Consider the following 13,270-nt stretch of genomic DNA (forward strand, 5'->3'; position numbering starts at 1 on the left):
CTGGTTAGATTTCCGGAGTTTATTTTTATTTTATTATTTTTATGTGGCGCTAACTAGCAACGTGGCTAGTTCGCGTTCTTTACCCCCCCCCTTTGTTGGCCATGCCTTCTTGGGGAGTGAGCGGGAAACCAACAATTTCAAGGTCCCTTTTCACCAGTCCGGCGTTAATGGGGCGGCCCCCCTGGCCAGTACCCATGAAAAACAAATCTTTTTTGGGATTTTCCCGTCCTTGGGTTAGGGGGGAGAGGGGGGGGGGGGTAGTGTTGGTTTTTGGGGGGGGGGGGGAGGGAGGGGGGGGGGCACGTACCCTGGTCACCAAGTTGATGTCCATGACGAGGGAGGGTGGAGGTGGCGAGGAGGAGGGAGGTAAGGTGAAGTGGTGTTGGCGGTGGAATGTTAAAATGCAAGGAGGAAAAGTGGGGCTGGACCGGCCACCGCTGGGCACCTCACGACCTGGAAGTCAACCATCATCGAGTTGTTCAATTTGAGACGCGCGACAACGCGTCCGAACGAGCGAACCTTTAAGGGTTATGGAGCGCTGAAACATCCATCACTGCTTGCTTGCCTGGCAAAGAAAGGTCAGCCAGGACAGCCAGCTTGGATGACAATAAGGGAAGGGGGGGGGGGGGGGGGGGGGGGGGCTACAGGTCGAGTAGCTCGAGGATCTCCGGGTTGGTTGTCATGTCGCGGGCGTTCTGGCCGGCAGCGTTGGTTTCGTCGGGATCTGCGCCGGCCATGATGAGTAGCTTGACCATGGGCAGGTTGTTGCGGAGCGTGGCGATGTGGAGCGGGGTCACACCCTGCAAGTTGGGAATGTCGACCGAGGCGCCGCGGGCGATGAGGTACTTTGCGACGTCGAGCCGCGAGTCGATAACCACGTAGTGGAGAGCCGAGTTTCCGCGGGCGTTGACATCGTCGATGTCGACGCCGGCGTCGAGCAGGTCCTTGACCTTGCGGACCGGCGTACCGGGTCTGCCGTCACGGTCCAGTGCAGCCTCGATGAGCTGGGTGATGGGAAGCTTTCCCGACTTGGGAGCTGCGGCAGCGGAGGCGGGCGCGGTGGGGGCGGCTGCCGCCGGCGGAGCTGTGGGCGGTCCCGGCGGCGATGCGCCGGTACCTGCGTCGGTGAGGCGGACGCCGAGCGAGTTGGAGCGGACCCGCGCCGATGCCGACTGGCTCCGCAGCCGCTCGATGGGGGAAGCGGCCGACGGCAGCATGCTGTCTGGTGCCGACGCCGCCGTCAGCGTTGTCGGTGTTGTCGGCGAGGCGGAGAGGAGCTGTGAGGGCATGCGCGAGCGGCGACGCTTGGACCGCGACGAGCCCGAGATGTCCATCGAGAGTGACCCAGTCCGGCTGCGAGCGTCCAGGACGTCGGAGCCGGGTGCGCTGAGGGCGGGTGCATCGGCGTCGCCGGATCGGCCGGCGGTCGTCGCCACACTTAGGTCGATGCCGGCGCGGACATGGTTGATGCGAGCGGTGAGACGGGCCAGGCCCGGGTCGTCGGCGGTGAGCTCTAGAAGGTTCTCGGCCGAGCGAGCCCGTGAGGCCTTGTGGACAGCCGAGACCGACTTGGAGGCGCGGGCGAGCGAGTCTGCGGTCGAGGCAAAGACGCGCGGCCGGCGGCCAAGCGACTTGAAGCGTGTGGTGTCATCCTTGGAAATGGAGCCTGCGGCATGGGCTTCGCGCGGCTCGATGTCGAGCGACCAGTCATAGGTGGTGTCGTCGTCGGCACCGTCAAGGTGCGAGAGCCAGAGCTTGATCTGTGGCACGGTCTCGAGGGCAAACGGAATCGCCTGGTAGGTGAGCATTTCGTGGATGATCGAGGCAACCTTGGAGTGCTTCTCAAAGTTGATGAGGCCGTCAAGCACGTCCGGGTTGCCCTCATGGATAAAGGTGAGGTCGGTGAGGTACATGCCGATGAAGGGAATGCACGGCGGGACAACATGCTTGAGGTAGTTGCGCAGGTTACGATACGAGCCCTTAAAGTCGAGCAGCTCACGGAGCTCGGTGAGGGTCTCGTTCGACTTGCGGTCGAGCTTGGCCCAGGTAAACTTGAGCCGCTTGACCGAGTTGTTGGAGAAACCGGACATGACGGCCTGGAGAGCGTTGAGGTTGCCCATGTCGCGGAACTTGGCCGCCAGCGCCACAAAGTACTTGACAGCCTTGACCCGGTCCTTGAGCTGGAACCGGCGGGTGATTTCGGTGACGACCCAGAGCGACATGGCGTTGAACCGGCGGATGAGGCCGAGCACGTTGGGGGCGAGCTCCTCCTTTCCCTTTTTGGACCAGGCGAGGCCAAGCAGCTCCTTGGGCTGGATCTTGGAGTACAACGCGTACTCGAGGAGTGTCTCCTGGCGGGCAAACTCGACAATGGGCAGGTCGTCGACCTCGAACGAGTTGAGGTCGCGCGGGAGCTCGGGCGTGGGGCGGTTGCCCGAGCCGGAGCCCATGCCGCGAGCAGCCGACTCGACCACCTCGAGGTTGAAGCGGAAGAGCTGAAAGTTGTCGTCAAACGGAATGTTGGCGTCGCCCGAGACGTGGGTGATGAAGCCGGCCGAGAGGATCTGGGCGCCGACGGCGACTGCGTTCTCGCGCGAGGCACAGACACCGGCGTGGAAGAGGTAGTCGACCGCATCTTGGCCCTGGAAGCAGAGGCCGACCGATTTCATCCGCCACTTGGCCTCGCGCTGCTCGACGTTGGTCTCCAGCAGCCGCACAATGTCAAGCAGGTGCATGTTGAGCGTCTCGTCGGCAACGCCGGCCTGGTACTGCGCCTGCATCTCGGCGACCTTGTCACCAAAGCCGGCCTCGGAGACGACCGAGAGAAAATACGCGAGCATGCACTCGAGGATGGGATCATCCAGAAAGTCGCGGACACCCAGCCCGATCCAGCGGGCGAGGACCTTGACGACTCGCGCGCGGACGTTGTCGCGGATGGTCGTCTGCCACTCGGCAAGTGCGCTGCTGTCGCCGCCAAGCACCGCCGGCAGCGGGAGGTTGAACCGCGCAAAGAGCGCCGCGAGAAGGTCGACCGGTGAGGTGAACGAGCGGTATGTGAGGAGAAAGAACTTGGAGAACTCGGCGTCGTCGAGCGCGGAACGGTCCGCCCGCGAGAATGTGAGCCTGTCGAGCAGCTTGTCGAGCGAGGCCAGCCGCGGCGCGCCAGCATCGTCGATGATCAGATCGTCGCATTCGTGGTCATCAAAGTATGCAGCCTTTTGTAGCTTGGCCCGCTCTTCGGCGAGAACCGTCTGCGACGATGTGGCGTCGATGGCCGATTCAAACTCGAGGCCGTAAACAGTCGGGCCTGGGCCGGCGAGAATACCGGTGCCCCCGGCCACCTGAGCGGCGTCACCGAGCGCAGGCGCCGCCTTGAATAGCAGCCATGAGCTGTCCCTTGGCGGTGTAGCTTCATCCGCCGGTACCGGTGCCGAGACGTCGGTCACAAACAGGACGTCGCCACCGCTGGCGTCAGCGGCCGAACCGCGGAGCCAGACATGGTCGCGCGCCGGCAGGAGCTCAAGCTGAAGCTCAAGCACGGCGCCACTGCGGACAATCGGGGTGAACGAGCCGTCAGGAGAGCCGATGTGAAGCTTGGCGCAAAATGTATCGCGCGGATCGATGCCGTCGAGGAGCGGGGGAAAGCGGTGGAATGAAGCGCGCTTGCCAACTGGCTCTGCGGCGACGCCTCGTCGTCACCATACTCGGAAAGCTCGTCCTCGGTGATCGAGTCACACGACGAGAGCGCGTCCAGCGTTCGCGGCGTTGATGTGACTGACGAGCCTGGTCCGCCAGACGCGCCCGGGAGCTCGAGAATGCCAGCCTGGGCCAGAGCTGGCTCGGCGTCGCCTGCATCTGTATCGGCAGCAGGAGCCGTGGTGGCCGGAACCGGTGCGACCGCAGCAGCAGCAGTGTGTGTGGCAAGACCAACCGGTGGCGGTGGTGTGGGTGCCTGGGTCGGTGCCAGCGATGCCAGCCATGACGAGAGTTTGGGGTCCATGGTCTCCCCTGCGTTGCAAAGTTCACACACCCAAGGTCAGGCCAGAGTGGGGCGCGGGTAAAAGGCGAGAGCTATCCCACAACGAGTGTGAAGGAGGAGGAGGAGGGGGGTAGGGAGTAGGGGGGTAGGGGGGGGGGGCGGAGAGGGGGGAGGGGGGGAGGAGTGGCCGTACTGTGGTGTGGGTGAAGACGGAGGGGGGGGGGGAGGGGGAGGGGGCGGGGAGTTGCTTCCTGCTGGCACCGCACCTGACGGACAGCTGGGAGTTGATGCATATTTTGGGGCCCAAAAAAAGGACTGTGTGGTGGAGAAGGAACGAACGAGGTTTGTGGGGGTGGCCGGTGGAGAGACAGGTCGCGACCGATTCGGAGCGACCCGAAGAGAATGGGGAGGGGGGGTTGGGGAAATGGAAGGGAAGGGGAGGAGGGGGAGGGAGGGGGGAAAGCACACCTCGCTCATAACACAGAGCAAAAGACTCGAGGACAGCAAGTAGCAATGGCGGCAAGTGCAAAGAACGAGACGGCCGGAGTGGTGGCTATGGAGACTGGGGCAGCCGACGCCGGCACGTCGGCAGACGGAACGCTGTCGAGCGGGCAGAAGGCGCTGTACGACCGGCAGATTGGGGCGCTGGGCATGGCGACTATGCAGAAGCTTGTGAAGCAGTCTGTGCTCATTGTGGGCCTCCGCGGGCTGGGCGTGGAGATTGCTAAGAACGTGATTCTTGCAGGGCCCAAGGCTGTGACGGTGGCGGACGCCGGGCTGGTGGAGCTGGCGGACCTCTCTGCGCAGTTCTACCTCAAGGAGGAGGACGTGGGCAAGAGCCGTGCCGAGGTCTGCTTCCCACACTTTCGCGAGCTCAACCCGTATGTGGAGATCCAGACGCACACGGGTGCGATTACGGCTGACTTTCTGCGGTCGTTCACTGTTGTGGTCATGACGTGCTCGACGCCCGAGGAGAAGACGCGGGTGAATGCGTTCTGCCGGGCGGCGTCGCCGCCTATCACCTTTATCACGACGGAAATCCACGGGCTGTTTGGCTATGTCTTTGACGACTTTTCTGCGCCCGAGGCCGCGGGTGGGCCTTCCGGTACGAGGGCCACGTCATTGCTGACGGCGATGGCGAGAAGCCGCGGTTTGGGTGGATTGCATCGGTGACTGCGACGTCGCCGGCGGTGGTGACCTGGCTGGAGGACTTTCCGTATTGCTTCGAGGAGGGCGACTACATTTCGTTCTCCGAGGTTGTGGGCATGGAGGAGCTGAACAACGTGCCGCCAGCGCGGGTCACAGCGCGGACGCAGGATACGGTGACGCTTGACCTCGATGCCTCGGGCTTCTCGGCGTACGTGTCGGGCGGAGTGGCGACGCAGGTCAAGATGCCGACTGTGGTCTCGCACAAGTCGCTTGCGGAGCGTGTGGTGGATCCCGGCGAGCTTGCGGTGACGGACTTTGCCAAGTTTGGGCGGCCGCAGCAGCTGCACGTGGCGTTCCAGGGTCTGCACGCGTTCCAGGCAGCGAACGCGGGCGCGCTGCCGGAGCTTAACAACGAGGAGCACGCCGAGGCTGTGGTCGAGTATGCGGTGGCGTGGAACGCTGCGCGGGCTGGTGGTCCGCTGGTGGACGAGGTGGACGCCAAGCTGCCGCGGCTGCTTGCGCTGCACGCGCGGGCGGAGCTCTCGCCGATGGCGTCGATCATGGGCGGCATTGTGGCACAGGAGGTGGTCAAGGTGACCGGCAAGTTCACGCCGTTTGACCAGTACATGTACTTTGACGCGCTCGAGGCGCTTGCGGACGTCGAGGCGGCCCAGAAGCCATCTGCGGCCGGCGACGAGTACGCGCCGCTTGGCTCGCGGTACGACGGGCAGATTGCTGTATTTGGGCGGTCGTTCCAGGCGCAGCTGGCGAACCTCAAGTACTTTATGGTGGGCGCCGGTGCGCTCGGCTGCGAGTTCCTCAAGGGCTTTGCCATGATGGGCGTAGCGACGGCACCAGACGGCGTCATCCACGTCACCGACGACGACCACATTGCGCCGTCGAACCTCAACCGGCAGTTCCTCTTCCGCTCGCACCACCTCAACTGCTCCAAGTCCAAGACGGCGGCGGCGGTGATCCAGGAGATGAACCCGGACATCAACATCAACGCCCTCGAGCTCCGGGTCTCGCCCAACACCGAGGACTACTTTAACGATGCGTTCTGGATGGGCCTCGACGGAGTGACCAACGCGCTCGACAACATCAAGGCGCGGCTGTACGTCGACTCCAAGTGTGTGTCGTACAAGAAGTCGCTGCTCGAGTCGGGCACGCTCGGGACCAAGTCGAACGTCCAGGTTGTCATTCCGCACATGACCGAGTCGTACGGAGCGTCGCCGGACCCGCCGGAGAAGGAGACGCCGTCGTGCACGCTGCACAACTTCCCGTACCTCATCGAGCACACCATCCAGCTCGCGCGCGAGGAGTTTGAGACGACGTTTGTCAAGACGCCGTCGGACGCGATTGCGTACCTCAAGGATGGTGAGGCGCACCTCGAGTCGATGCGGCACATTCACGAGAAGCGGATGATGCTCGAGGGTGTGCACTCGCTGGTGGCGGCCAAGGCCGGCAACGTGACATTTGCCGACTGCGTGGCGTGGGCGCGGTGCGAGTTTGAGCGGCTGTACAACCACCGCATCCGCACCATTCTCCTTCGCCTTCCGGCGGACAAGGTCGACGAGGCCGGCGCGCCATTCTGGTCGGGCACCAAGCGCATTCCGTCGCCGATCGAGTTTGACGCCGCCGACCCGCTGCACATGGCGTACATTGTGTCTGCGGCGAACCTCCGCGCGGCGATCTTTGGCCTCGCCGATGCCACGGCCGAGCCCGATGCCATCAAAGCCATCCTTGCCGACGTTGCTGTCCCCGAGTTTGTCGACGACGCCTCGGTCCAGATCCAGGTCAAGGAGGGCGAGGAGCCCGAGCCGGCCAAGGCCGACGACGACGAGGACGTGATCGAGGCGACGCGCAAGGCGCTCGACGAGCTCTCTATCCCGCCGGTGGCCTTTACGCCGCACGTGTTTGAGAAGGACGACGACAGCAACCATCACATTGACTACATCGCCGCCGCGGCCAACCTCCGGGCTCGTAACTACAACATCGGCGAGGTCGAGCGGCTCAAGATCAAGATGATCGCCGGCCGCATCATCCCGGCGCTCGCCACGACGACGGCCATGACCACCGGCTTTGTCCTCCTCGAGCTCTACAAGCTCGTCCGCAAGGCGCCGATCGAGGCCTTTAAGAATGGGTTCTTCAACCTCGCGCTCCCGCTCTTTGCCTTTTCCGAGCCGCTGCCGCCCAAGAAGAACACCTCGCCCGGTCCCGCCGGCCAGCGCTACATCCCCGATGGCTACACCGAGTGGGACCAGATGGAGATTGTCGGCGACCTCACCGTCCAGGAGGTCAAGGACTGGTTCACCGAGAAGCACGGTGTGAACGCCTCGATGATCTCGCGTGGCTCCTCGCTCCTCTACGCCGAGTTTATGCCCGCCCACGCCTCGCGCCTCGAGCGCAAGGTCACCGACCTCGTCCGCGACTCGACCGGCGAGGAGTTTGACGAGTCAGTCAAGCGGCTCGAGCTGGTTGTCTCGTGCGAGGATGACGAGGACAACGAGTGCGATGTCCCGGTCACGTACCTCATCTTCCGTTAGATGGTATGTAAAGCAGGGCTGCGGTGTATGTCGATGTGGATTGTGTTGGGGGTTGAGGGGGGTTGGGGGTTGGGGGGTTAACATCAGAGGGTAGTGGAAGATGGGAAGTGGAAGATGGGAAGAAGGGAAAAAGTGTACAGCCCGTTTTAGGGGAGAACGGCACCACATGAAGGTGCGTCTCACGGCGCGGTCTGAATCATTCTACGACGTTTCGAAGAGAATTGCATCCAAATAGAGGAGCAACTTTCTGCCACGACGATATCAACTTTGACTAACCACCCCATTGTCGGCTGCCAACACGCCGCCCGAGCAACTGACGCCAGCGGATGGCCGCTCGCTAAATGGGTTCGCGTCACCCTGCGAGCGGGAGCCGGCACGAGTGGAGCGTACAAGCAGGTGACGCCGTAGAAGCTGCTGCTGCGGCAACTGCCCCTTGAGCACACTCGACCCGCAGTCATGGCCAGACCGGTGGGTGCAGGGACGGGTGGGAGCTCGGGTGCGTGGAACACGTACATAGAGGACGAGGACGGGTCGCTGTATGCGCCCGCAGGCGGCGACGACGGCGGCGGTAAGGTTGCGGGCAAGAGTACGGGCAAGGGCAGGAGCAGCCGAGCCAGCGGTAGCAGCAGTGGCGGCGGTGGGCGGCGGCGGCATTACGATCCGCACGCTGGTGGCCTCATCCTTCCGTCATCGTCGTCGATGCACTTTGATGCGCGAGCGGTGCTCGGCGTTGTGCCTCTGCACGAGATCCCGTCGCGGGCGCGGAGCTCGGCACGGGTCCCGCTGCTCGAGTGCACCCGGTGCTCCGGCTGGGGCCATCTCGAGCCGCACTGCCCCGAGGCTGTCCGCAAGCCGACCGATCCGCCGCTGTTGGTGCTCTCGTCGGCCACGACCGCCAAGTTTGCCGCCAAGCATGCGCCGCCGCCGGCCGCGCCGGCCCGCACCAGCAGCGCAGCCTCGGCAAGCTCACACTCGCGCTCCCGTCGCGAGCGCGGTGGAGGCGGTAGCACAGGCGGCGCTGGAGCCGGGAGCGGCGACCGCGACCGCTCACGCTCCCGTGACCAGCGCGGATCGCGTGATAGCAGCCGTGCCCCGGTTCCGGGCGTCGATGGCGCCGTCGACTTTAACGGCGTATGCTTCATCTGCAACAAGCCCGGCCATCGCGCCCGCCAGTGCACGCAGCGCGCTGCCGGCAAGTCATCCGATCATGGCGCGTGCTTCCGCTGTGGCCAGCAGGGCCATTATGCTCGCGAGTGTCCCGACTCATAGACGTCGACGTAGCCGTAGACGTAAACGTAGACGTAGACTTGTAGCGCAAGCACCACTGCGATCGCGTCCAAGGCTGTGTCACCCCGCACTGATCAATCCACTATGGTCAGACCTGTGTGTGTGTGTGTGTTTAAGGGGGGAAGGGGGGTGAGACGCTATCACGGCGCAGTCGGGTGTGTGATCCCCGGTCGACCCCTTCCTTCCCGACCCACGCACAATCCGGGACACACCCCTACTTCCTCAAGCACACGGCTCTACACTTGCCCTTCCTTCTCCTCAACCCCCAAACATGGAACGGTTCTCGGTGACACCGTCGCTTCCACGCGCCCGCACAGCAGCTGCTGTCGGCGCGCTGGCCCTCGCCATGCTCGGCTGCCTGGCAGTCATGCTCGCCCCGGGCCCAGCCTTCGACACTGCAGCGTACATGGCTCCGGTGACGGTACGCCTTCTTGCCATGCTCGCTTGCTCCCTCACCCCCTCATCTTCCCCGGCCTCCTCCACCGCACTCATCTCCCGACCCTCCCTCCCCCGATCTAGCGATATGCCATCCCTGCCGACGAGGCTGTAGTTGCACACGAGGCAGGCCTGCTCCGCTACGCTGTTCCGTCGGAGGTCTACACTGTCGATCCGGAGCACACGTTGACCGGCGCGGTGATCACTGCGTCCGCGTCGCACGTTCCAGGCATGGATGGTGGCGCCCTTGCGGTGTTTGCAGCGGCAGAGGCTTCCAAGTCGCCATACGTGGCCGAGCGGACGCGGCTGGTGTACACTGCGCGCTGCGCGCTCGATGCCGCCGATGGCAAGGACTGCAAAGTCGGTGAGCTCGGGTTTCAGTCGCTGGCGACGTCTGCGGCGGCAGTCGCCAGTCTGGACGCCGGCGCACGCGAGCAAGCGCTCACCTGGCTGACAGGCGAGAGCATGTGGGAGGACGGCGCAGGCTTTCGCCCGGCGCCTAACCGGCAGGCGACGCTGCGCTCGGTGTATGCCGGCTTGCACCTCGTTGCGCTCCTTGATGGATTCTCAAAGCTTTCCACGGAGCGTGCTGATGCACTCGAGGTCATCGTGGGGTTTGTGCTTGCTCAGCGCGACGCGTCGGTGGGCGGCTTTTGCGCTCGTGCCTCGCCCAAAGGCGTGATCGCGCTCGGCAACCCGGACGCGGTGGCCTCCATTGAGGCGACGTATCTAGCAATGCGCATCCTGGCTGCTGTTGCCGAAACTGCGCCGGACCAGGTTCCCAGTATTAGCTCGGCGCTGCTCGGTGACGATGGCAACGGCCTGGCGCTGCTGCAGTCGTTTGTGGTCGAGGCGCAGCGGGCCGACGGCGGGTTTGGCAAGCATCCGCTCACCACTCTGGCCGAGTACATTGCCGAAGTCTCCGACCTTGCTAACACGCTCCGAGCGCTGGTGCTTGTGCAGCTGGACATTCCAGCCTGGGCCGGGAACGACATGCCTCCGCTGGCTGGCGCGGTGCTCCCGCGGGCACACGCCTTTGCCTCGGCCTGCTTCTCGACGCAGATCGGCGTCTGTACCGACGACCTGTGCGAGGCGTTTGACTTTGACTCGGCGCTTCTGCTCACGCTTCTCCAGCCGCATGCTGGCTGGATCCTTGAGCCCCTGGCCTCGTCGCCGCAGGCGTTCTTCACTGCTGCAGTCGGACTTGTGGTCGCATACATCGGCATGCTCTTTGCGCTGTATGCCCCCCAGCTGACAGGCCTGCCGTGGCATGAGCTGGCGGTGCATGTCGGTGGTGTTGCCGCAGCCGGAGGCGTGGCGTACGGTGCGTGCGAGCTAGCAGGCTGGCCGATTGTGGGTGCGGCAGGTGCTGCCGTCTTTCTGGTCCTCCACTGTGGGGCATCGGCAAAGTTCCTCTTCTCCGGCCGTGACGAGACGCTTGCGACGCTGGTGGTTATCAACGGGCTCACCCACATGGCGCTAGTCCTCGCCATGTACGCCGCCTTCCCGCTCCTTATCCCGCAGGTGTACGGGCTCTACTTTCCGGCACTGGTGTACATGATGCTTGCGCCGCTGGTGACAGCGTTGGTGCGCGTGGCGGTGTACCCGAGCGCCGGCGGGCCGGTGCACGCTGACGATCCAACGTCACCGACAGCCAACACAGTGGCAGCGTTCCGTGGCGCGCTCATGGGCGCCGGACCCGGCCTCGCCCTCCAGTTTGTTGTTGTCTGCGTGCGGCCGGACTTGCCGGCGCTGGCGCGGCTGGCGCGGATCGGCGGGCACCTGCCCAACATCATGCTTCTCCTCCCGGTGCTGCAGATGCTCGGCGGCGCTTTCTTTGCCGTTGTGGCTGGGCGTGGTCTTGACATGTTGGTGCAGCATGCAAAGCCCAAGTCCGAGTAGAGCTAGTTTACACCCGCGCCGGCTCGAGGTCATAATCGTCATAGTAGTCCCAGTCTGAGAACGCGTCCTCAGCCTCGACGCCGGGCAGACCCGAGGTCGGCGAGAGTGGCAGCTCGGGCTCGTCGTTGGCGGGCGTCGGCGCAGGCACAGGTGCGGCCGCGGCGGCCGACGATGATGCATCGGCGCGCGACGGGCGCCGGTCGCTAGAAGCAGGCTTGAGGACTGGCGACTTGATCTGCGGCGGCGAAGCGGACGGCTCGGCGTCGCCGGCGGTCGAGCGGTGGTGAGCGCGGCGAACGCGGCCGGCGGCCTTGTCGGCCATGTGCTGGCGGACGGCCTTGTGGAGCGCAGACGAGATGTAGTGACCCTGCGGCGTGACAAACTTGTAGACGGTGCTCTCACCGGCGGCGATAGGCTGCAGCTCGCCCGAGTTCGAGCGGACGAGATGGGCGCCACGGTTGTCGAGCTTGTGCGAGCCGGAGCTCAGCATCGAGTGGACCTTGGACGAGAGGATGGAGCAGGTCCACGAGGTGTGCGAGTGCTCGCCGCCCCACTGGAGGACGTGCGAAAAGTGATAGCAGCCCACAAGCCTGCGGGTCTTGGCCTCGATAAAGCCAAGGCGCGAATCCGAGATGGCGACGGCAATGCGGCCGTGGATCGAGGTCTTGAGCGAGGTCCGCGCCTTGGCCGGCACAAACGTAGTTGCGCCGTACATGCGAAGTTTGCGCGCGTGCGCTAGGTAGGCGGCCATGGCAGCCTCGGTGGTCTCCAGCTGCAGGCCGTGGTAGCCGTCAAGGATGCGGGCCTCGAGCTCGCGAAGGCGGAAGAGGGTGGCGCCGGCAACCAGCGGCTCGGGCAGGTACTGCGCGAGCAGGCCGCCGTCCGAGGTGAGGAAGCCAGCGGCGTGGCGGGCGGGCGGGCACGGGCCAAACGCAACCACCATCTGCAGCGCTGCGAGGTCGATGAAGAACTTGACGTCGTCGCTGACCGGCCACTCGTGGATGACGCCGTAGACGGCCTGCTGATAGACCAGTCGCAGCGCGACCGGATCGGTCTCGAGGCTGGTCTCTGTGGCCGGCGAAAAGTCCCACTTTTTGAACACGAGGAACGAGTGTGGGACTGCATGCTCATGCGCCTTGTTGGTCACGTATCGCTCCTCGAGCACCTTGAACTCGCGCATCGTCGCCAGCACCCGCGTCGCCGCTTCGGGCTGAGCCGGCACGGCGCCCGAGAGCTCGGATCGGTTGAGCGAGGCCGCCACAGGCGGAACCCTCGCCGCCGGACCATGATCCTCGCCAGCAGACAGCCGGCCCTCGAGGTACGACCGCGGACGCCGCTCGTAGCCGGCAACAACCGGAAAGATGTCAAAAGCGGCGGCGGCGTCGGCCGAGAGGCCCATGCGGACGGCCACGTCGCAGCGGAGCTCATCAAAGGTAGTAGACTCGGCCACAGGCATGGTGACAAAGGCCCCTCCAAGCAGATGCACCTCGACCGAGTCTGTGTACTCGGTCTGCGGGGCGAGGATGCCTCGTGGCGCTGGAGACGGCCAAGCGATGGGAGGGTGGGTGGGGGTGAGTGCGGGGCGTCGGGGGAAGGGTGGGCAAGAGGAGGGGGGGGGATGGGACGTACGGGAGTTGTCGAGGAGATCGCCACCCTCGTATGAGCTGTATGATGCACTGTGTGCGTCCATGGTTGGTCGGGTACAGCAGTGGGAGGACTGGCGGCAGTGGAGTGGCTGGCTCGGACCTTCCTCTGCCGCCTACTGCCTTCTGCCTGTCGCTGGCTGCATGCCGTATCAGGTGCAGCAGCCGTACGGGCGCAGATAGCCATCGCATCAGTCGACCATCGGGGTGATGTGGTTGGTTCTCATGACGGGCAAGGGCGAGAACACGGTTCGGCATGGGCATGGGCATATGGGGGGGGGATTAAGAGGTATTGGCCTGCAATCCATACCTGGTCGTGTCCTTTTCCA

The 13,270-nt window shown here is 64.5% G+C and overlaps 7 protein-coding genes across 7 annotated transcripts in view; 4 read left to right on the top strand and 3 right to left on the bottom strand.

Annotated features, from left to right (window-relative positions):
- AMSG_06433 (AGC protein kinase) overlaps positions 1-364 on the bottom strand; it is a gene marked incomplete at its 3' end in the record, with an annotated part of 4,381 nt that extends 4,017 nt beyond the window's left edge. The window contains exon 1 of the mRNA XM_013901647.1: positions 308-364. Within this exon, the coding sequence (XP_013757101.1) occupies positions 308-331 (24 nt within the window). The 5' untranslated portion in view covers positions 332-364. The remainder of the gene's footprint in view (positions 1-307) is intronic.
- Positions 365-630: 266 nt separating this feature from the next.
- AMSG_06434 (Ras guanine nucleotide exchange factor A) lies at positions 631-4,082 on the bottom strand. Its single transcript, XM_013901648.1, has 2 exons — positions 3,700-4,082; positions 631-3,670 (listed from the first exon to the last, which is right to left on the bottom strand). Exons 1-2 carry the CDS (start codon positions 3,998-4,000, stop codon positions 642-644), a joined length of 3,330 nt encoding a protein of 1,109 aa, XP_013757102.1. The 5' UTR covers positions 4,001-4,082; the 3' UTR covers positions 631-641.
- A 350-nt stretch (positions 4,083-4,432) lies between these two features.
- AMSG_06435 (ubiquitin-activating enzyme E1) lies at positions 4,433-7,702 on the top strand. Its single transcript, XM_013901649.1, has one exon. It carries the CDS (start codon positions 5,245-5,247, stop codon positions 7,672-7,674), a length of 2,430 nt encoding a protein of 809 aa, XP_013757103.1. The 5' UTR covers positions 4,433-5,244; the 3' UTR covers positions 7,675-7,702.
- A 428-nt stretch (positions 7,703-8,130) lies between these two features.
- Positions 8,131-8,943, top strand: AMSG_06436 (uncharacterized protein; the record flags this gene model as incomplete). The annotated part of the gene is made up of 1 exon (XM_013901650.1): positions 8,131-8,943. One exon carries the CDS (start codon positions 8,131-8,133, stop codon positions 8,941-8,943), a length of 813 nt encoding a protein of 270 aa, XP_013757104.1.
- A 264-nt stretch (positions 8,944-9,207) lies between these two features.
- On the top strand, positions 9,208-11,410 carry AMSG_06437 (uncharacterized protein). The gene is made up of 2 exons (XM_013901651.1): positions 9,208-9,382; positions 9,481-11,410. Exons 1-2 carry the CDS (start codon positions 9,233-9,235, stop codon positions 11,296-11,298), a joined length of 1,968 nt encoding a protein of 655 aa, XP_013757105.1. The 5' UTR covers positions 9,208-9,232; the 3' UTR covers positions 11,299-11,410.
- Positions 11,291-12,988, bottom strand: AMSG_06438 (uncharacterized protein; the record flags this gene model as incomplete). The annotated part of the gene is made up of 2 exons (XM_013901652.1): positions 11,291-12,825; positions 12,928-12,988. The coding sequence occupies 2 exons, from the start codon at positions 12,986-12,988 to the stop codon at positions 11,306-11,308; spliced, it is 1,581 nt and encodes a 526-aa protein (XP_013757106.1). The 3' UTR covers positions 11,291-11,305.
- A 178-nt stretch (positions 12,989-13,166) lies between these two features.
- The window catches only part of AMSG_06439 (uncharacterized protein), a gene marked incomplete at both ends in the record, with an annotated part of 16,292 nt that continues 16,188 nt past the window's right edge, over positions 13,167-13,270 (top strand). Inside the window, one exon of the mRNA XM_013901653.1 lies at positions 13,167-13,190. Within this exon, the coding sequence (XP_013757107.1) occupies positions 13,167-13,190 (24 nt within the window). The remainder of the gene's footprint in view (positions 13,191-13,270) is intronic.

This window comes from Thecamonas trahens (assembly GCF_000142905.1).
Source record: "Thecamonas trahens ATCC 50062 unplaced genomic scaffold supercont1.28, whole genome shotgun sequence".
Classification (NCBI taxonomy): domain Eukaryota; order Apusomonadida; family Apusomonadidae; genus Thecamonas; species Thecamonas trahens.